Source organism: Manacus candei, unplaced genomic scaffold (assembly GCF_025592945.1).
Source record: "Manacus candei isolate 608988 ecotype Guabito, Panama unplaced genomic scaffold, ASM2559294v1 h1tg000063l, whole genome shotgun sequence".
NCBI classification, from domain to species: domain Eukaryota; kingdom Metazoa; phylum Chordata; class Aves; order Passeriformes; family Pipridae; genus Manacus; species Manacus candei.
The window spans coordinates 3536789-3558422 of NW_026138111.1; the positions used below are offsets into that span (position 1 = coordinate 3536789).

The 21634-nt window shown below is 38.1% G+C and overlaps 1 protein-coding gene across 2 annotated transcripts in view; it reads left to right on the forward strand.

The window, feature by feature from the left end:
* Positions 1 to 21634, forward strand: part of SLC2A13 (solute carrier family 2 member 13) — a 152697-nt gene that overhangs the window by 56609 nt on the left and 74454 nt on the right. For both annotated transcript variants that reach the window (XM_051805017.1, XM_051805018.1), the window contains exon 4: positions 15900 to 16008. In XM_051805017.1, the coding sequence (XP_051660977.1) occupies positions 15900 to 16008 (109 nt within the window). The remainder of the gene's footprint in view (positions 1 to 15899; positions 16009 to 21634) is intronic.

Genomic DNA, 21634 nt, shown 5'->3' on the forward strand with positions numbered 1-21634 from the left:
TTTCACTGCAGGCCATCTGTAGAAAGCACAGAGGAAAGAGCAGTCGCCTGACTCAGCTGCAGAGCTTCCGGATGCCAGAGCCAGATCTACTCTCCTGTGTCCTTTTCCATTAAGGGCAACATGTGCTGATCTCCTTTGCTGGTATGTGTGTGGGATTATGCGTCTGGATCCATTCCTCTCCCACAAACTGCTGCCTTCTCAGCTTCTTTTGTAGAGGCTGTTGTTGGTTTTATGAATTTTAGGTGTTTCTTGCTGATAGAAATGTTGCTGGATCCCACATCTTTCATAAGTCTCCCATTGTCTGTTGTGGATGTTGACTTACAGCCTAGCCTCAGTATTTCTCATGGGAAACTTGTGTGCTTTTCCTTAATTATAAGTGATATTGGACCACTTCCATTTTCACATGCTATTTTAAAGTTTAGAATGTAGTGTATTGTGTTCCTCCAAAATGAGGGGGAACACAATGGGAACACAATCACATGGGTTTCACTGTCACCTGGATCACCTTGTCAGCCACTTGCTGCCCCCAATACAGAGTGACCCAAGCTGCTGGTTGATGCTGCTGTTTCTGGTCTGGAAGTGAAAGAGCCAGCATTTCCTCTTCGAAGGTCTGCACTGCACCTGGAAGTGCCGACTGTAAATGCCCTGATGTACTTCAAGCCAAGGCGGGAGCATCAGTTGTATTTTTGTGGCTCAAAATTGTTTTCTTCAAAACTGCCTCTTGAGAAGTTTGGTGGTTTTTTTCTGTCAGTAAATTATAGCTAGACTCACAACCACAGGCTTCTGCTTTCTTTTGTCCCAGTTAAATCTTGCTCAGCTTCCTTAGAAGTGTTGTGGGATTTTTTTAATACTGCAAAGGATGGTTTGCAATATGAAAAAACTTAAAAGAATATAATCTTCAGTCAGTTGCTGTCATTTGAGGTCATAATTAGCTAAAGCCAGTACAGAATCCCATTTGCTGGGGTGTTTCTAAGCACCAGCTGAGAGGGAGGCATGAGGTGCACAGGAGCTGAGACTGCGTCAGGTGCTGTGAAATGTCCAGTGGTATCTGCAGGGTGCAGCTGGGAAAGGAGGAGGTGAGCTGGGATGCTGCAGGGGACTGCAAGGGTGGGATACCTGCCTTGAGACTTGTATTTAAATGATCAGAAGGTATATGCAAGTCAAACTGAAGAAAGCTAGTGTTGTCACTGAGAGGGAGAAAGTAAAATAATTTGAATTTGAAGTGAAGGCTTCTATCTGAAGCTATTAAATTTAAAATGCACTAAAGTAGTGGTCTTCCATGGAGCTGGGACTATGGAGACACACTGCAGTAACATTGATATGTTAATCTCTTCGGTGTTCACATTACTGTTGGCTTTGTAACAATAATGTATACATAAATGTGTTCCCAGTGGAAGAGATTTGTTTGGGTTTTTTCTCATTGAATGCATACTTTTAGTTTCCAATTACTTCCAACAGCAACATGGTAAACACTTCTTTGAACAGATTTTAAAAAGTAAAAGACAACTTATTCAGTCTTGCCATACCTCTTCTGAGGAATCTATCCTAAAATTAAAAACAAATTTTTTTCCTGGTTAGATGTTGGTTGTCCCTGACTATCCAGGATGAAAGAATATAAAGAACATAAACAGCTCTCAGAACTTGACTTTATTTTTCCCCTGTTGCTCCCTCAAACCCTACATTTTCTATCACTATTTACTAAGCTTGTTTAAAAAGATGTACAGCCCTAGTACAGGGATTAGGACCTTACAGTTCTCTAGAGAAAAAAATTATTCTGCAGAAAAAAATTTGTCTTCTGTTTCTTGTCAAAAGCTATCAACAATCATGGTGGAGGACCTGAGGTGACTCTGAGGTTTCAGGCTGAACTTACAAAACTACTAATAAGTAGGGAATTAAAAAGAGACAGGAAAAAGAATAAAACTCAGACCCCCAGGGAGCTGCTGCACAATTGAATACATCATGCTAACTTTACAAAATACTGAATTAATTTTGTCCCATATTTCTTCTAAATTAATTTTAATTAAAACGTGATAGTTCATACAAGCAGATTATAATTGCTTTTTTCCTAGTGTGGCTTGTACAGAATCATTGCAACTGCTGTCAGTAAAGATTCATTGGCTGCATCTGCATTAGGATTTTGGCTCCAAACACCAGTGTAGCACTGCAGTGACTCTTATCTCCCGTCATCACCCCCGCATCCTGTTTGATCAGATCACAGAGTGTGTTAGTGCCCATGGTGTAACTTCCTTCAGGGGAAGGTAAACCAGAGGTCTCCTACAGGAATGCATTCAATGTTCTCAGACTGTTTTGGAGATGTGAAGGTTTAAATCAATGATAGAGTGTCAGGGCAGCTTCTACCAGCCTGTGGCAATGTTCTGCTTAGGGGACTGGGCTAAATCTAGTCAGACATAAAACCTACAAGTGACATGTCGTGTACATCCAGGGACCTCGGCTTCAAACGACTGACCTGGTGATCCCTGCCTACTGCACTGCCTTCCTTGCTGAGATGCACACAGTCATACTGCTTCCTAAACTTCTATTGCTCAGAGGAATTATCTACACAAATGAGCGATCCTCTGTGTTAAAATACATTGTGTAGTTTAGTGTACATGCATATTGTTAAACTAAAACATGTTTGGGCAGGGGGATTATGTGTATCCTCCCCTTACGCTAATCCAAGTTAGCACTTCTCCAAGGATAGGAGGATTTCATGGTATTTTCTTTCATTAAGGAAACCACTTTCCTCTGTGGTGGAATTGATCTCCAAGTTACCATGCAATTGCCAGACTTTTCTTGTAGCTTACTTGTAGTTTAGTGTGTCAGATGCAGAGATCAAGTTAGATGGCTGCTGCATCTTAGCCTTACTCTGCGATTTTTACTATATTTAATCTTAAACATGTACCATTCCCTTTAGATGAATGTTAATTGATGAACAATGATTCCTGAACGCATTTGTAGGCTGGTAGTTATCTCTGGCAAAACACTTGCAGAAATCAGTTTGTGATTGTGGGCATATTTTTCTTTTTCCTTATCTCTCAGTGTTTCTATGAAAAATTATCATTGTCTAGCATGTGTTGCCCTAGTGCTGTCCACTATGGAAAACTTACTCTGTTTGTCTGGTTCCCCAAAGTCAGCCTGACAGTGTGAACTCAGCAAAAGGGGTTTCATTTCTTTGTTGTAGACTTGATTTTATATCTGCCTTTTTTTCTGTGTGCTGTAGAAAGGCAAGTCATTCTTACGTCTACTTTGTGCCTTCTTCGATGCTTGTCTGCTTGTGTCTTCATCCTCTCTAGGTGCACAGTGCACACATGTGTATACAGCTGGAGAATGTACAAAGAAAGATGTGTTTAGGTGAAGAATGGGACTGAATTAGCTTCTCAGATTAGTGTCAGAGCCTGCATGATCAGCAGTAGTGATTTCTCTCAGTGACTACGTGGCGGCTCAGAGAAAGCCAGCAAATACAAGGTCAGTAAATGGAGATGTTTGGAAATCCACCCTAAAATGTAGGTGACCTAAACAGCTCAACTTTCTTCCAGCTTTGCACTCCCTCTGTTTTGGTTTACAACTTTCACCTGGACTTCCTGCCCAAGACATTTTCCTTTTAGCCTGCTTTCTACTCTGGCCTCCGATCGGTAGGTCTGGAGACACACTAATGCTGCTGATGCTTTTGAGAAAGCACGCAGGATCGCTCCCGAGGAGAAAAGGCAATGCAGAAAGAATCGTGCCTTGCTGAATATATCTCCTAAGGAGTCTTTCTGCTGTGCCTTTTGCAGCTGGACGTGCCTATCTCATATTGGCCTTTTTAGCCACCAACGCACTTGTAACAAACGTGGGTAGTGCCCTTCCCAAATCTTTGTTTGCGAAGCCCAGCCATGATGATGAGGTTGGTGACAGCTGGCAGAAGGCACAGTTGGGCAATGATGCTTTTACTGAGAAACAGGAAAATATTCTCCTGGTGTCCATAGAAAGACGCAGATGCTTCTTATATCTGACACTGAAAATTAAATTTCATCGTTTCCTGACCCAACCCAACGCCAACCAGACTGTTTTAACTCATTGATGGTATGAAGCAGTTTTGCCAATGCCTTCAGGTTCATCAGTCTCTGCAGCCTGACCAATTCTAAATGAAGTAATTGCCCCCTCTCTTTTTTTGTTAAACAGGAGGTAGGACTTTATATTTTTTCTCTTGTCTTTAGTGCTTATCCTTCAAACATCTGTTTTTCATAACAAGTTGTTTTTCCTCTGGAAAGTAGGGCTGTGCATTAGAGAGGATGTGCATGTCTGGGTAAAATTCTCTCCCCTTTCTGTGCCACAGGCAATCTTTCTGACTGATCATGGGTGGGAAATTTGCAATTTGCCCTGAAACCAAAAAGGTTACCTGAAATTCTAGCTATGCTAGTGGTATGTTTTGCCCTCAAATCTAGGAAAACCAGAAGCTTCTGGGGAAACTGGAATGCTATTTGGTAGCCACTAGTTGCTAACCACATAGTTGCACTGGGATGTTGAACAGTGCTATGTGAAGTTTGTCTTGCATCATGTTTGACTTCAGATAGTGTCCTTTTAGACAGTGATTAACTTGATTAGAGTATAAAAACATCATAAAAATCTGCTTCACTGGAAGTCTGAGGAAATGTCTGAGAATTCCTATATCTTCTTGGAAAGTGGGTTTCAGGTCTCTAAATAATTGAATACAATCTTTATGATCTTCCTTTCTCTCTGCTAGATCTGTGAGGATGCAGAGAAGCAATGAAAAGGCCCTTGTCCTGCATGCTTCTATCTTGTAGTGCATATTTACTGTGGGGAAAGATATTAAGAGTTATCTTATGCTCTGCTGGATTTTCAACATTTTTAAAGAATTGCCTTTTAAAATATCTTTATAAGGAAACTGCTAATTAACATGGCATTTAGGCAATGCCATTCTATCTTCATTATGCTGAAAATGATGAGAAGGCTTTCCACTTCGACTGTTTGTCTTACAGATTTGCTTGCAGATTTATTACATAGTACATGAGAGACCTCAAACTGTCCAGTATGGAGTATTGATTATATTTTCCCTAAAACCAGCACCATGTGGGAAGATGCCTTTTGCCTGTTGTTTTGCGAGGCATTATAGTATTTTTTTTTGAAATTTCTTTTTATCTAGGAGCTTTTTTTCACCAGGTTAGTCACAGCTGGTGATATAGAACATCTGTGTGATGGGTTCAAAAATTTAAAAAAAAAAAAAAGATTTAATAAAAGCAAGGCCCACAGTATGTTCTTCTATTAATCAATGGCCAAAAAGTATTTCACCTGTCCAAACAATTGTACATAGATCCAGCTACTTACTGTAAGACACTAGCAAGAATTACTCTTGAGGAGCTCTCTGAAGTTTATGCAATGGCTATCTCTCTCTAATTCATGGAAACCAATAAGACTTCATGATGAAGATACATTAAAAACAGTCTGTGCATCTTGCTGGAGGAATTTGGTTGCTAACACTGACAGCATTATAGAATAAATCAAAAAAGAGGTTACTAATCTGATCATCCATAGGCTTTCTTCTTTGTGCAAATAGAAGTAAACTGCTTCCATGCTGGTTTTTTATTGATGCTAATGCTTATATCTGATGCAAAATTGTGAAGAAGCATAGTTTATTGTGAAGTACTTTCTTACATTTGAAACGTCAGGGCAACTGGATCATAAAAATTCATGTAGGCTGTATGAAGTCCTCCAGAAACTGGAAGATTTGAAAACTGTATGAACATCACCTTTTCATACTATTCAGTTCTTGTGAAGAAGTTCTCTCTTTTTGGGATCACTGACCAAGATATTATCATGCTCTCTGCATGTTTGTATTGCAAATTATCACTAGTTCAGCCAGCAATAATACTTAAGCAGCTGTTTGATTTGGAGTCACTGCTCCAGCAAGATATAATCTGCAGTAGCAAAACTTTGGCTCTTTGTTCCTGTCTTACAGACCATAGAGAAAAACCATACACCCACTGCATTGTGGATTTTTCACACTTTGCTGCGTCAGGCAAAGTCTGTCTCATTGCCATTTTGTCTTGCTAGTGGCCAGCACATGGTGCACCATAATTATGATTTTGGTTTTCCATCTGACATTTTATACAGTCCCTTTTCCTGTCTAATCTTGAAACAACCATGTTCTCTGTTCACCTTCATTGTACCCCTTCTAATTTTACAAAATTTTTGTTGTAATCATGACTCCTAATCTTTTTTTTTCCTCCAGCTTGAAGGATAGTGTACTTGATTTGTTACCTTCATCTGTAGCTAAAGCAGAAGCCTAGTATGCTAATGAAGGCAGAATCACACTAAACAGACTGTTAATATTAGTGTGTTGTTAATCCAGAAGTATGATATCATTGTATATGCATTTTAGTACCCAGGGGCCTATTAAAAAAAAGTATGAGTACTGGTGTATGTTGAAACCATTCCATTAATTTGTTCTTTTTCTCGATGTTTCTCCATTTGTACAATATTCCTCTTTTTGAGATGAGGGTGAGAAAGCAAAGGGGACCAGAACTCTGTACAGTGCTTAACAATCATAGAATGGTTTGGGTTGGAAGGAACCTTTAGAGATGGTAGAGTTCCAAACCTCCTGCTATAGGCAGGGACACCTTCTACTTGGCTAGGTTGTTCAAACCCCCGTCCAACCTGGTTTTGAACACTTCCAGGGATGGGTTATCCACAGCTTTCCTGGGCAACCTGTTCCAGTGCCTTACCACCCTGATAGTAAAGAATTTATTTCTTATATCCAAACTAATCCACCCTCTTTTAGTTTAAAACCATTAGCTCTTGTCCTTTCACTACAGACCCTGGTAAAATGTCTCTCCCCATGTATCTCATAAACCCCTTTTATATATTGGAAGGATGAAATAATCTCTCCTTTATTGCTTTGTCATATTTCATACCAGTTAAGGAAGTTGTCAATTTAGTATTCTACACTTGCTGTTTTCAATATTGATTTGTATTCTTTGCAGAGGTTATAAATTCAGGATACTAGCTGCCAGTCGAGTGTGACTGACAGGTTCTTGATTAATGAAGCCTAGTACTGAAATTGCAAAAAGGGGTGGATCAGCTGTTGGTGGTATGGAGGTGGCTGAGTTTTACAGGACCTGTATGTAAGGTTGCTTTTCAGTCACTGTTGTTTACGATAACTGTGAAAATAGTACTAGTAATTCGTATTGAAAAGCCAATAAGATTTTAATAGACGTAGAATGAAGTGCATTATCATGCAGTGTTGTGATAGTCTGTTAATTCCAGATATTCAGGTTGATTTTTTTTTCATATGCTGTGAAGTACCAAACTTACTTTTTCATTAGTACTGGTTGTAATAACTAGTACCATCACAGATCTTAGAATGATGTACATTTCATGTAAGAATCTTGTGGATGACCTCTGAAAGCTGTCTAATTTAATTCCTAATCAAAGCAGAATAAATTAGAGCAGTTTGCTCAGGAACTTTTTCAGTGAAGTTTTGACCATGACCAGTTTGCAGATCTCTTTCTGTGTTTGACCACTTCCATGATACAAAATAAACAGACTTCATATCTGGCTCAAATTTTCTGCATTCCAACTTACCTATTGCCTTCTGTCCTGCCCTTGCACACCTCTGAGGAGCCCAGCCCTATTTTCTCCTTGCCCCTCCACCAGGTGTCTGTAGACAACAGAGCCTTTTCCCTTTACCTTCTCTTTTAAAGTGGAACAATTCCAGTTGACTGATCATCTGCTTGTGTGTCATGTGCTCCAGACCCATCCACCGTGGTGGTTCTTCTCCAGACTCAGGCAGCACTGTGGTGTGCTGCTCCAGCTGTGGGGCTCACAGCTGCTGTGTACAGAGGAAGAAACGCTTTCTTGACCTGCTGGCAATGCTCCTGCCCCTGCTCCCAGGATGTGTTTGGCCCTCTCTGCTGAAAAACATGCTGTTATTGAGTGGCAATGGTTGCCTTAGAGCCCTTTGTGTTTCTGATAGAAAATGGTTAATACTAAAATGTAGTAAATTAGCTAGTACTTTTAGATAAGGTATGATTTTAGGCTGCAGTTCAGGGAAATATTTAAGTGTGTATCCATCATTCTGTCTTCAGTGGAACTCAGCCTGGTACTCAAGTTCAAATGCTTCACTTGAAAAAAAAAGTAAAATGTTGAAGCAGTTTCTTAAGACTTATTATTTTTAGCTATAAGACATTATTTTTAGGTTTGCTGTGCTGTCTGTCGACTATATATCCATTGATGGAGCTGTCCTGTTCTTAGGAAGCCAAAGTTAAAATAGTTTGACTTTAACCTGCAGTGACTTTTTTATTTTTTTTCTCTGTGGTAGTTTTGGGATCCAGCTAAGCTGTACTAAAATGATATTGATTTCAAAGAAGGTTTTTATAACCTGTTTAGATGTGGACCTCATCTCTAATTTAACTTTTTTCCTTTTATTTTTAATGAAGCTCTTATGGTAATGGTATCCAAATTTTAAAAAGTGAGAGGAGTTTTTCAGCCCCTTAGATAAATAGGGTTTTTTAAAACATTTTTAGAGAAATGGTCTAAGCTAAACGTTCTATGAATAAATTAAAAAAAAAAAAGAGTGAACGTGCTACAGATTGTATTCATAAATTCCTGTGGTGACTTTCATTGACCTCCAGGCTCCTTTTTCAATTCTATTAAATTTTCCTTTTTTCCCCTTCCCTCCTTTGTCTCATTCTTTTGAAGGGCAAGAAATACAAATCTGTTTGTTCTGTTAAACTACTGGCTTGTGGCAGAAATGAAGATATTTCATTTGGAAACAAGGAATAGAGGGGGGAAAATAATATCACTAAACTAAGATTTTTTGCAGAAACAAATGGCAGAAAATGTAAGGCTTGAAGTGTGTTGTCCAGGAAATAAAATACAGTATCTATTTAATAATAGTAATTAATAATAACATTAATGCACTAACAGCTGGGAAGATCAGCTTGAGACTAAACTACTAACTTGGTTGGAGGAAACTCTGAGGTGCTCTTTTAATTGATGAATAATGGCAACAACAACAATACAAACACACACACACACACAACATGGCACTCCTGAAACTGCCCTGACTACCGTTTTCTGTTTAGAATCTTTCCTCAACTTAAAATGAAAGAAAAAAAGCTTTCTAATTCCAGATTGCTAAATGCTCTGCACTTCACTACTTGATGGGAGCAGAGTGGGAAGCTCTTCAGGCTGTTACAACACTTGGCTTATTTTGGTTGTGCCTGCGTAATGCTAGCTACATAATCTTATCTTTCCTCCTCTACTTTCTCCAACCTTAAGTGAGGGTCACATAACTGTTTTCTATGTAAGGCAGTTCTGAAGCAGACTGTGAAAAGAAATGTTGATTTTCAGGCAGTAGGTATGCACAAGTCTGCTCTAAGGTACTTTTCCACACCTAGAAGGAAACCACAATATGATCCTTGCTTTTCTCTGTCCCTGCCTCAGTTTTCCTATCAATGAAGGAGGTAAATCTCCCTCTCACTCGTTCCCCCATTCCACTGATCTGCCAGTACCACACTGGAATCCCTCCTCCACCTGCCCAGGTTCTCGTTGGTCACTGTGGCCACTTCTCTCAACTCCCACTGGCATCATGTCATTGGCCACTCTTCTCTCTGTTATCTGTTTTGTCATGGTTTTTTTCAGTTTTAAAGGACTTCATTACAGTAGGTTCTGTTTTCTATAGAGAACTTATCACACAGAGCCAAAATGCACTCCGTTTTTTTTTTTGCTTCCCTACTTGCCACTGCTTCTTGTCCTATTCAAAGGTGTTCTTAACTGCTGCTGCCTTTGTGCAAGTACTCAGTCATATAGATTTTCTGTCACCAGAGCTTTATATCAAAGAATGTGGTATCAAAGGAAAGATTTTTTTTTCCTTTTACAGATAAAAGAAAATGTCTTTGTTTTCAGAACTTCCGAGGACCAACTCAACTTGCTGTCAAAACAAAACAAAAAAATCTATATTAGTGTTTCTGTTCTCAATGTGTGGATTAAAAAGAGCATTTGGAGAGACCATTTATTTGAAATTGAGGTTTTCTGAGCAAACAAAAAACCCCTTTCAGTTCATCTAGGCATGGAAAATCTCCCTTCACTATTTAATTCTCTAAAATCAAAGTGGTTATGTCTAATTAGCTTTTATTTGCTTTTAAAGCAACCTGTCTTGTTAGCATAGAATCATAGAATGGTTTGAGTTGAAAAGGACCTTAAAGATCATTTAGTTTGAACCCCCCTGCCATGGGCAGGGAATCTTCCTTTAGACCAGATTGCTCAAAGCCCCGTCCACCTGGCCTTGCACACTTCCAGGAATGGGAAATCCACAGCTTCTCTGGGCAACCTGTTCCAGTGTCTCACCATCCTCACAATGAATTAATATCTAATCTAAATTTCTCCCCTTTTAGTTTAAAACCATTCCTCTTTGTCCTATCACTATCTGCTCATGTAAAAAGTCCCTCTCCATCTTTTTTATAAGCCCCCTTTAGGTACTAAAAGGTTACAATAACCTCTCCCCAGTGCCATCTCTTCTCCAGGCTGAACAGCCCCAGGTCTCTCAGCCTTCATAGGAGAAGTGCTCCAGCCCTCTGAGCATCTTTGCACATCTGAACATCTCTGGACTCCACGTCTGTCTTGTGTTGGCAACCCCAGAGCTGGATGCAACACTCCAGGTGGGATCTCACAAGGGCAAAGAGGGGCAGAATCACTTCCCTTGATCTGAAGGCCACACTGCTTTTGATGCAGCCCAGGATACAGGTGGTTTTCTGGGCTGTGAGCACACACTGTTGGCTCGTGTCCAGCTTTTCATCCAGGAGAACCCCCAAGTCCTTCTCAGCAGGGCTGCTCCCAATGAGTACTTCTTCCAGTCTGTACTCATAGCAGTGGATGGTTTTGGCTGTGGAAAGCTGAAAAATACTAAGACTCATGATTAGGCAAGCTGATGATCTTTTCTCCTTCTTGGCTGATAGGGAACCACGCTGTAAAGAAGAAAGTTGAAAAACCTCAAACAAGCTTTCTCAAAGGATTAGTGAACTATATGAGGGAGGAAGTTTCTTCTAATGCTGGGAGTGGTTCTTCCAACATTACTGGGAACAATATAAGACAGTGGGAAAGAACATGGTACTTAAGTAAAATTATTTTGCATCTTTTCAGCATAGTTAATGCAGTTTTGATCTTAAAGCTAGTTACCTTTTGATTTGTTAAATTTTACAGAAAGGAAAAATGAATGAAGTTGATACTTTCAGAAAATAATCATGTAATAGACAAGGAGAAGAAAAGGGTTTTTACTTTAGTATATCATTCATACATAGAAAATAATAGCTATATCTAGGTGCTTTAGAGGAGGAATCTTTGGTGAAGTAAGATTCTGCAGATGATGCAGAGAAAGCTGTCATTTTGTAAGGAAAGTTAAAACAGAAATGGTTCCCATGTTTGTCCTCTGTTACTGAGATTGCAAACCGAACTTTCTTTTCTTTGGTCCCTTATTTTTAACTGTAGATCAATTCCTTGAAGATTTATCTAGGTGGAAGAGAGGGTATTGACTGATGTTAGAACAAGAAAAGGTCCAGAAAACAAGTCTGAATCTTGAGTTTAATTGATGCTAAACTGATGAGTGACTGTCTTGTTGCTTGGCTAAGCCTGCTTTTTTGGAAACAACCCTCTACAGCAAGAGCACGAAATGCTGGCAGGATCCCTACATAGTTTTAGGCTGTTGCTACAAGCTGTTACCTAGATTAGCTGGCAAATAAATGTTTGAACCTGCAAATGACTTTGGCAGAGCCCAGTGTCTAACCATAGTTTCCTGACTGTGAAATTTTGCTAGGTATTCTTCTAATAATTTGTGGGATGGGGAATCACAAGATTTCCAAGCACCAGATGTCTGCCTGCATTTGCTGTGGGATTTTATCCTACAATATTTTTATTCCCCTGGAAAAGAATGCAGTACATTTTCACACGGAGATGCTAAGATGTCATTAATACCCATTCTTCTGCTTTCATTATATAAACTCCTTTTAGAACTAGAGCTTTTGTTGTGTTGCCTTTGAAAATTATCTCTGTCTTTTAATTGGCAGTAGATCACACCCAAGCTCCTATGATTGCCATACACTTCATTTTATCGGCAGAGGAAAATCAAAGTGCCTTTGCCAGGAGATTCGAAATGTCCAAACCTAATTTGTGGGTTATGCCTAATAACAAGGATAACAGCTAAAATATAGGAAACTGGCATTACATTGTAATATTTGGAAAGCATCACTCACTTTCAGAAGTAATGGTTTGACAAGAACAGCTTCTCCTCCCCTGTTTAGCTCAGTGTAATCTAATAAGGTTTTTTTTGGATGTGAAGCTAAACTTCCAAATCCTATATTTTGCCTTTTGCTTATAAGGATGAATGTCTAGTTTGGTAGACAGTTTGGATCAAGCTATGGAATATCCACTTGGATCACAGCAATCCACTTCAAGTATCACCACTTCAAGCAGTGTCACCTTCTACAGCAGCAGTATGCTTGTTTTTCCATTACTCTTTATCTCATGCTGCCATTTTGGACTCTCATTAGAGCAAGCTGTAGCGTGTTTTGAACTTTTGTAAAAATTATGTGTTAAAGAAATTTACTTCAGATAAAGGAGTTATCTGAAACCACAGCACAAAAAATCCAACCAAATCTAGTCTCATTGAATTAATCATGGCATTAGGAGGTCTCATCCTTCTGACTTAATTTTTATTCATAGATTAGAAGAAGGAAAACAAACATCTTGGTGCTTTTTCAAGTTAAATGAAGTGGTTCCGATGCAGGAATGTGTCTAAATCTAGCTGGAAAAAAACAACAGCAATTAAGACAGAAGTATCACAAACCAGAAAAATCGGACTTTTTGGAGACAAATATCTATTTTTTCCTTTGTAAAAATTGCCAGATATTTAATTTTTTTCCTGTGATTTATGTTTAAATCATCTGTGTCCTCTAGTTCTATGAGCAGCTAAGTTGCTCCATTTTTTAAAGACAATGATTTTATTGTTTTGTGCCATTTTAATGTATTGTCATAACTAATGGCATATTTAAGGGTTATCAGAAACTACTGAAGTACAGTTTTGGTTTTCAGAAGACTGATTTTCAGAAGAAAAATTTATTTAATTCTGAAAACTTGGTTTGTTTTTCATTTTTTACTTTAGACCCATTCTCTGTAGTTAAAACCCATGTTCTGCCTAGAGGTGTTTATTTTTAAGAAGATTGTAACATATGAACTCAACAATATGGATGGAAGGATTAATGACAGGAAAATGCAAATACAATATAGTTAATTTCAGAGATAGATAATTTTAATAAGAAGTTTCACACTCATTTTCTGTTTTAAAAACCACTCACCTCACAGTCAGAGTCCTTTGGGCTTTTTCATTGAGTTGGTAATGCTCCTTTAATATAGAGATTAGCAGTTTCTTTTATTTCTTTCATTCCATTTATTGGTTTGTAAACCTGAAGGCTGTGAATTTTATGAAAGAAAATCCTTTAATTTTGTGTATGCCTATTTATATGTGGCAGTTGCCATGGTACAGATTTGGAGTGAACCTTTTTAAACGCTGACTTGAGCGAGTATGATAATTTTTATCATCATTTTTGTGATACAATTAATCAGAAGTCTGAAAAATTCCAAGTGCTTATTGAACTTAGCTGACTGAATGTTCTAAATGTTTAAAGTGTGAAATTCTAAGGTAAAGGTCCAAACTTTAGTGCATGTGCTCTATTGCAAAATTTCTGCAGGGCCCCACTTCAAGCGCACAAACTGATTTGTGCAATGGAGTTTTGTTGAGACTTCATGACTCCCTCTGAGTTGCAAACCATTGTCTGAGAACAGCTGCTTTAATTTCTAGCTATTCATTTTAGTGTCTCCTTTCCAATTGTTTTGTACAATGAGTCATTGTGAACAGAATTTTATATAACTTCCATAAAATAGATGAGCGGATCAGGACATCAGTTGCATCAGTTCCTTAGGACATTTCTGCCTACTCTCCTGACAGCCCCTGCTGTAGAGTTCCAGCTTATTCAATGAGCATGACCATTGATGATGGACTGTAAGATGTAGGTTGGCTGAAAGGTCCCTTGAGGATAAAGATAGATTTTGAACTCAGTTAAGGCCCTTACAGGAAGTTTATGAAGAACAGAAGATCTCAACAGCCTGGATTTAGAATAGATGCTGCAGAATCAGTTGCCAGATAAGGTTTTTAAGCCCAAAGCCTCCATGCTCAGGTGTGATGCCAAATATGAGAGCCTGAGAGCTGTCACTGGTGAATTAAAGTTCATAGGTACATTTGTTAGTAAATCTTTTTTCTTTGTGAAGCTTGGAGTTGAGGAGAAATCCCAGAGTATGTCTGATCTCTGGACTGCTCCTAGCTAGCAGTGAGTGCCAGCTTTGTGGTTTTTCCACCGAGGAAATGCCAATTTGACTATGGAACCCTTTGATGTAATTGTCTGCCCAGTGATGTCATGTGTCTTGCTTGAGAGTATCTTATGAGATCTATGGATTGACTCTATTTATCTGTCATCAGATTTATCTGTCACTTGATTTTACTTGAAGACATTTTGAGGTAATGGTGTGGCTAAATGGCAGGACATGTGGGACTGTGTACTGTCCAAATATTAACGTTACTTGTAAATCAACTAGAAAATACATAAGGCTGTATTCTGCTATTAATATTAAGGAAGCAAAGTTAAATGATGATACAATTGAGATATGAATTATAAATACCATAATTTTAAATGAAAATAAATCTTTCTTAGGCAGGTCTGATTATCTTTCTTAGGCAGGTCTGATTATCTTTCAATGAAGAAAGTATTATCTAAACCCCTTGCTTGAGTCCCACTCTTGAAACTGTTCAAAGGTTGTCAGCTTTCTGAAGCTGGAACTCTGCATGTAGATTCTTCACTAACAAACCCATGTAGGGTTTTTTACTGAACCAGTACTTTTAATATTTTCTGTAGTTTTAGGAAAGACTTTGAAAATGTAAAATCGTAGATCCTTTTCCACCTCCCTTTTTTTTTGGATGGCAGCAATTTTGACCTATTCATATTGTGATTAGATGTTCTGAGTGGGTATGCCAGATGTGGTAAGATGTGTAAGACATAAAATATTTCATCAGGTGAAAAAGCACTACTCTGTGCAGAAAGAAATTAATGTAAATACTAGAGTTGGGGATTTTAAATTTTTTCCTATTCTTTCATAGCTTTCTGTACTACTTTTTTTCTCCCCTAGGATACTTTGAAAGTTTTAAATAGAGAATAAAACTTTGTTAGCCAGAAATTTGGGGTTTTTTTCTTCATTAAGAAACTGTTTTCTGCATTTTGAATGCAGCCTCATACCATTGCTACCAAAGGTATGGAAAAAATGTAATTTCTGCTCCCTCTGCAGGCCTCTAGAGCTGTGGAGAATAGATCTATCCTATACCTTCAAATACCCACACTTGCAACTGCTTTGTGGAAATTGGGTCTTTGAGGGACTAGGGAGAACACTTCATCTCCAAAATCCAGATCTTAGCAGTGACTAATGGCATTTCTGAAACAACCTCTCAATAACAGTGGAAGCTTTCAGAAAGGAAACAACAGAGATAGCTCTTGAGTACATTCAGTTGCAGCAGATGTGCCATCTGTTAGTATGATATAGGAGAGCTGTACATTTGACATCAGTAGCAGACACTGTGTACAAAAATTGTTTCATTTTTTTGCTTGGGCTTCCTGAAAATTGTCTTTGTAGTACAGTGCAGAAAAGCAGAACTGAAATGACTGAATTGTTCAAAAATAATTGAAATAATTCAAGTTCGTTTGAAACTAAGGTGCAAAGCCTGCTATGCCTGGCAACATTGTCTTGATAGTGATCACTTAAGAACTATTATGTATTCTTTTGTTGTTGTCTTGTTTTTTTTTAAGCTGGACCTGTGATCTGCAGAATGCTAACATACCCTCCAACTCGAAGAGCCTTAATTGTGGGTTGTGGTCTGCAGATGTTTCAACAACTGTCAGGGATTAACACCGTCATGTATGTATTTCCTACTTGCTTCTCTTTATAAAAAATTAGAATTAGTCAATTAGACCAGTAGCAGTTGCAGATGATCTTCTGGACAAAATCTGAAATGTGAAAAGTTGAGCATGAGAGATGGAATTCTGGTTGGAAATCCAGATGTTGACATATTTGACATCGCAGAAAATTGGTACAAGAGGATGTTAGTATAAGGGCAAACGTTTATGCAGACACAAGAATGCAAACTACTCTGGGAGATGCATTTTTCTGCGTTATGGTTTGTGGTCAAAACTGTGTTTGTCTAGACAGGAAAGTATATTTATGGTTTGAATTTGTGTGCAAATAGAGCAAAAGAGGGTGAGAGTTACACTGGCTGTGTTAATGAGATGGAACATTCCTGTGAAGTGCTATAGGAGGTAAGATGCTGAGGGAAGAACCATTTCCTGTTATTACATGGTTCTGTTATGTGTATGAAGACTCAGTAAATGTGGAAGTGAAGGATGATGCACTGGGTTTTCTGGTAAGCTGTCAGCTCACAAGAGTAGTAGCTCTTGACAAACATGCAATGCACAAGACCTTGTTTAAGATGAAATTACTGTTGGGCTGCCCTACAAGAGTAACCATAATGAATATGTTTGCCATTTTGTTTTAAGAGGAAGTGTAAAATATGTTCCTGTAACGTCTTATGGAAAGAACTGTGCCTAAGGGAGCATGCTTCTTAGGAAATTGTCAAAAGGAACAGCTAACAGGATAAGGCTTTTACTGGTGTCAAGTGCTACCATATTAAATGTTAAACATCTGCCATCTGTCATAAGGGAGAGAAAGAAACCCCAAATTCAGTATTATTGAACTGCAAAGGAGGAAAATCTCTAACAGGTAAAGAGACTTCAAAAAGCAGAGATTGTAACCAAATGTAGGAAACACTTGGATGTGAAACTGGTAAGTTATGTGTGAAAACCAGAAGACAGGCACAGAAAGAACTTTGAGAAATTTTTCAGTCACATCACAAACAAGAGACCTCTAGTAGTCTCCAGGCCCAGTAGGAATCAAGATATTGTGAGAACACGAGCAGAAGATAAATATTTAGCACCAAATCTCACAAAGATTCTTCTTGCATTTGTGTTAATTATATAGAATATATGGAGCTGTTTTCACTGGAGGTTACTTAAGATGTCTCAGGTGGTCTGTTTCAAACTCAAGTATTGGGGAAGAATTTTGAGATCAAACTGATTAAAATGAAAAATAACAGGTCTGGAGTAATCTGAATACGTAATCACTGAATTTGGAAATGTAGCATAATTTACATGAAGCTACAGCCTAGAAAGTTTTATTTCAGTCTTTATCAAAATTAAGTAACACTTCGTAGTCAAATGGGAAGATATGCATTTAGAAATATGAAGATGAACATGTACACGTAGAATAAAAAGTAACAAAAAAGAGCCAACATGATTGTTGTAGACAGATTGTAGCTTAGTTGGATGTGAGTTCATGGTCATGTTAGGACTGTATATCCCATATGAATTAACCATCCTAGTCCATCACAAATTCTGGCAAAGTTTCTTTCTTGAAGAAATCAGATAGTCACAACAGTAGGGGAGAAGTCCTCTCTAGTTGATAATTATTTAAGATAGGAAAAAAAAGAATGAGAATAGAAGATGAGTTATCACAAGCCAAGAGTAGACTCCTACAGGGATCTATATGAAGATCTTTGCTGCTTTAATAAGTCTGTGAAAGGAGCTAAACAACAAAATATCAGCTTGTACTCATACACCATTCACGATATTAAGATCCTTCAAATCTGTGAACAGTTGTGGGAAGAATGGCAAGTGCATTAACTATACAATATTATACAATAATGCTTGCAGGAGGGAACTGGCTAACTAACATGCATGGCAGTCTAAATTGTTACTATTCAAAAAAGAGGGCTTGAAGTTGCATTATCGTTCTATGCAAACATCCTGACGACATCCATGACCGATCGGAAATGGTACCAACAGTTGCAGATGTCCTTTCTTTTATTAAGGATAAACCAGGTTATGTGTGGAGAAAGAGATGCCTGTACAGGTTGATTAGGACTCTGCAGCTTTGAAAAGAAATTAGGTCAGAAGAAATGCAAGAGGTATATGAAGCTGCTGATGTTATGGAGAGGATGGGGAGATCATGATTATTCATCATTTCTGGTGACACGTTTTTGATGACTCCTAGCTCTTACCCAGCAGTAGGTTTAAAATAAGTGATTTTTCATGGAACACATAATTACATATTGGAACTCATTGCCACAGGATGTTACAGATGCCAAATGTAGAAGTAAGTTTAGAAGTTAATTAGGGAAACTTACATAATAAACATTATTAAAATGTTATGAAATACGATATGCATACAACCTCTAGCCAAGGACAGTCATTCTCACAATTTGGTTCTTGCCACTCTAGGATGCCTTATTAGGCTAGAACAAAAAATAGACAGTTCACAAGGTTTATGACACTGGTAGGTTGACTTTGTTTATTTTAAACTTAGTATATTTTAAAATCTCAAACTCCTTTCTATGTAGGAGGCTTTACAAATAATTTGAAATGGACCAAATTTGCTTGTGGATATGTAGGAGGACAGAATTACAACTATAAAACGTAGTTGAACCTTAGCTTTAAAATAATAAAATGCCTATAATAAACACATGAAGGCACTGTTGTTAAAGGGCTGGATTGTAAGCTACTTGCAATATCCAGTGTTTTTTAATAATTCAGTTTAACTAAATTTTTCATTATTGGGTGTGCAAGAAAAACATTCTCCCATGAAAGCACATTTTTCAAATACAAGTAAGCAGCTGTCTATTGATAGTTTACTTACATAGAAATTGGTGATTGCCTTCTAATGCTCTGATTAAATGGTACCTTAAGGAACTGTCAGATTGCATTGAACCTCTAAGCACTATTTTCTTCTTCATAGTGTTTAGTTATGTCATTCTGGGATTGCTGTTCTCTTGCAGCAGGAAAGCAGGCACTGGTTATGGTTGGAGGATCTGGGGTTGTGTGGACTTTATTTCAGGGCTTTTGCAAACGTGTTTACTAAAAACAGTAATGAAAAAGTTTTAATGGTTGGTGTTCACTGTACCTTTGGTGCTGCTATAAATTCTTGTTTACTGGTATCCCTTTCTGTAGGCCACAGAAGAGTAGGCTGATGACCCCAACTTGCTGTTGCCTGGCTTTCCCTGGCAGAGAATTCAGCCTCTGGTTGCCCCCTTTCTCCTTGTGTATTTCCATGGCACTCTGCTATACCATGACCACTTAATGTGGCAGCATCCATGATGGGCCCTGACTTATTCTAATAGTCTGGCTTGAGACTTTTCACTATTTCTGATATAAAAGAATTTGTTAAATCTTGTATTTTACTGTAAGAAAGTGAGGCCATTGGGGTGAGTTTGTATGTGTCTGAAAACTCATTTAAACCCCCATAATCAAATCATAAAGAGAAATGAAAATATAAAGAAGAACACAATTGTAGAATGATTTAATACTTCCTCAGTTTGTATATGCTTTACTGAGTAGCTTAAATTTTAGGAAAGAAAAAGTCGAATCAAAAAGTATGGGTGTTTGAGAATTTTGCAGGAGTCTAAAAATAGTCACTGAGTGTGCCCAGTAGTAGAAGAGATCCTAAAAAGCAAATAAAATATCTACAAGAAACACATGGAGACAACAACAAAAATCTAGAGCTTCCATGGTGGTGTTGAGAAATCTGGTATAAATTTTCTGCTTAAAAATTGGATATCATTAGTGAAGCCAATGAGAGAGATGAAATCCATGTGTAGTTGGATTTCTTTTGAGGATAGGGAGAGGAAAACCAGAATTGCTGTAAGAATTGTTGAAGACTGTGCTCAGTCCTTCTCATTGTGCAATAAACTGATCTAGTTTTTGCACAGAAATAGTTTCATATCATATTGAATCAGCCATGTACGTGCATAACATCCAGCCGTGGGGAACCAGGAACTCTCATCACGAACAGGATGTTACTGAATTGGTGAGAACGGTATGTGGAACAACCTCTGCATTGAGGAGGTGGATCTAAAAGAGAAGCAAAATGTAAAAATAGGCTAAGGAGATTGTGACTCTCACAGGAACAAATTCTAACATGATAAATTTAGTCAGTAGAAGAATAAAGCTCAGTGACCTATTGCTTAGATTCCCTTTTTTTCCCCCCTAAGAACAAGGATTCACTGCTGTTTGATAAAGTGCCTGATGTAGAAAAAATACTTTGGTTTTGTTATGGCTCTTGCCAGCTTAACTGACCTGTAAAAGATAAAGTCACACAATTTTAGACAAGCATCTCTCACGCTGGTGTGAGCAGGTCTGAAATGGTTTAACTTTTAAGTTTCTTATCATTCCAGTATTTTCTCATCTTGAAAATGGAAGCTCACAGTTTCAAGCTTGGAGTCCCAAATCTGGCTGCCAGGAGACTGGGAAAGGCCCTGTGAAGGAGATTATATTCCAGAGGAGCAGTTACTACAGATTAGCTTCATAATAGTAATATATCCCAGAATTTTGTTAGAACAGTGGTGTTCAGATATTTTCAAGTGCACAGTCACCCATAGTCAAAACTTGGGGGAAGACGACCATCTTAAGGTAAAACTTGAAACTAATTTTTCCCATCAGTTTCTTATTTAAGAAAAAAAAAATATAAGAAGGGAGTAATTCTGATTTTGGGTGTGGGAGGAGGAGGGGGTTTGAAGGATTTAACTATTTCAGATTGTTTGGTGAAAACCATCATTAGAGTACCTGCATGTTTTATCTATATGCTCATGTTCCTGCAGGACTATGACTTCTGAAAACATTTCTGGTACTGCACAACCTCATTGCAGTAAAAAAACCCAAAAATGGAGAAGAAAACTTTTGGAAAAAATCCCAAGTTGTCTTGAATACTAGTCAGTAATATAGCCATAACTGGAGGGAATTCAGTATTGTCGTGTCAGAACTGGACATAGGTAGTGTGGCCTTGCTGGAGTTTCTGCTGCTCTTTTGGAGGCTTGCTGTCTGTTCCCACAGACTGCTTGTGCCCTCAAGACTGTAAATCTAGATAAGATTGAAGGGACAGCTGTATCATCTTGTTATTATTACTCTCACAAAACTTTAAGTGGACTTGATGAAAGCCAAAGAAAATGCTTTGTTCTGCAGTTGAAACACTGGGCTTGATGTGATGCTGATTTAGTAATTTGCCATTATCTTTTCACCTTGTGTCAGAAAAGCTTTCTGCAATAGAAAAGTGGTATAATGTGTCAACAGGGAGAGCTTATGGCCTTCAGTATTTCATATACACCTTCTTTACTCTGGTGTATATGATGTGTTATTCCTATTTAATGAAGGGGTTTTTTTATTTCCAAGATATCCCTGCGTCCCCTAAAAGTTAAGTGAATCCACGTATAAAATGTATTGGTGTTTGGATTTGGTCCACAGATGCTTTTGAGTTCTAACTGTCTTGCTTTTTTAATTTGTGCAAGCAAACAAAAGAGAAAAAAAAAAAAAGAGATGATAAAAAGAAACATCTTTTTTCAACTGGCAGGAAATAGGGAGTGCAAGAAAGTACTATATGGAGAAGAAAAAAGCTTAGAATAATGAGAGAGGAAAAAAGCTGGATAAAAGAAGAAAAATACAAA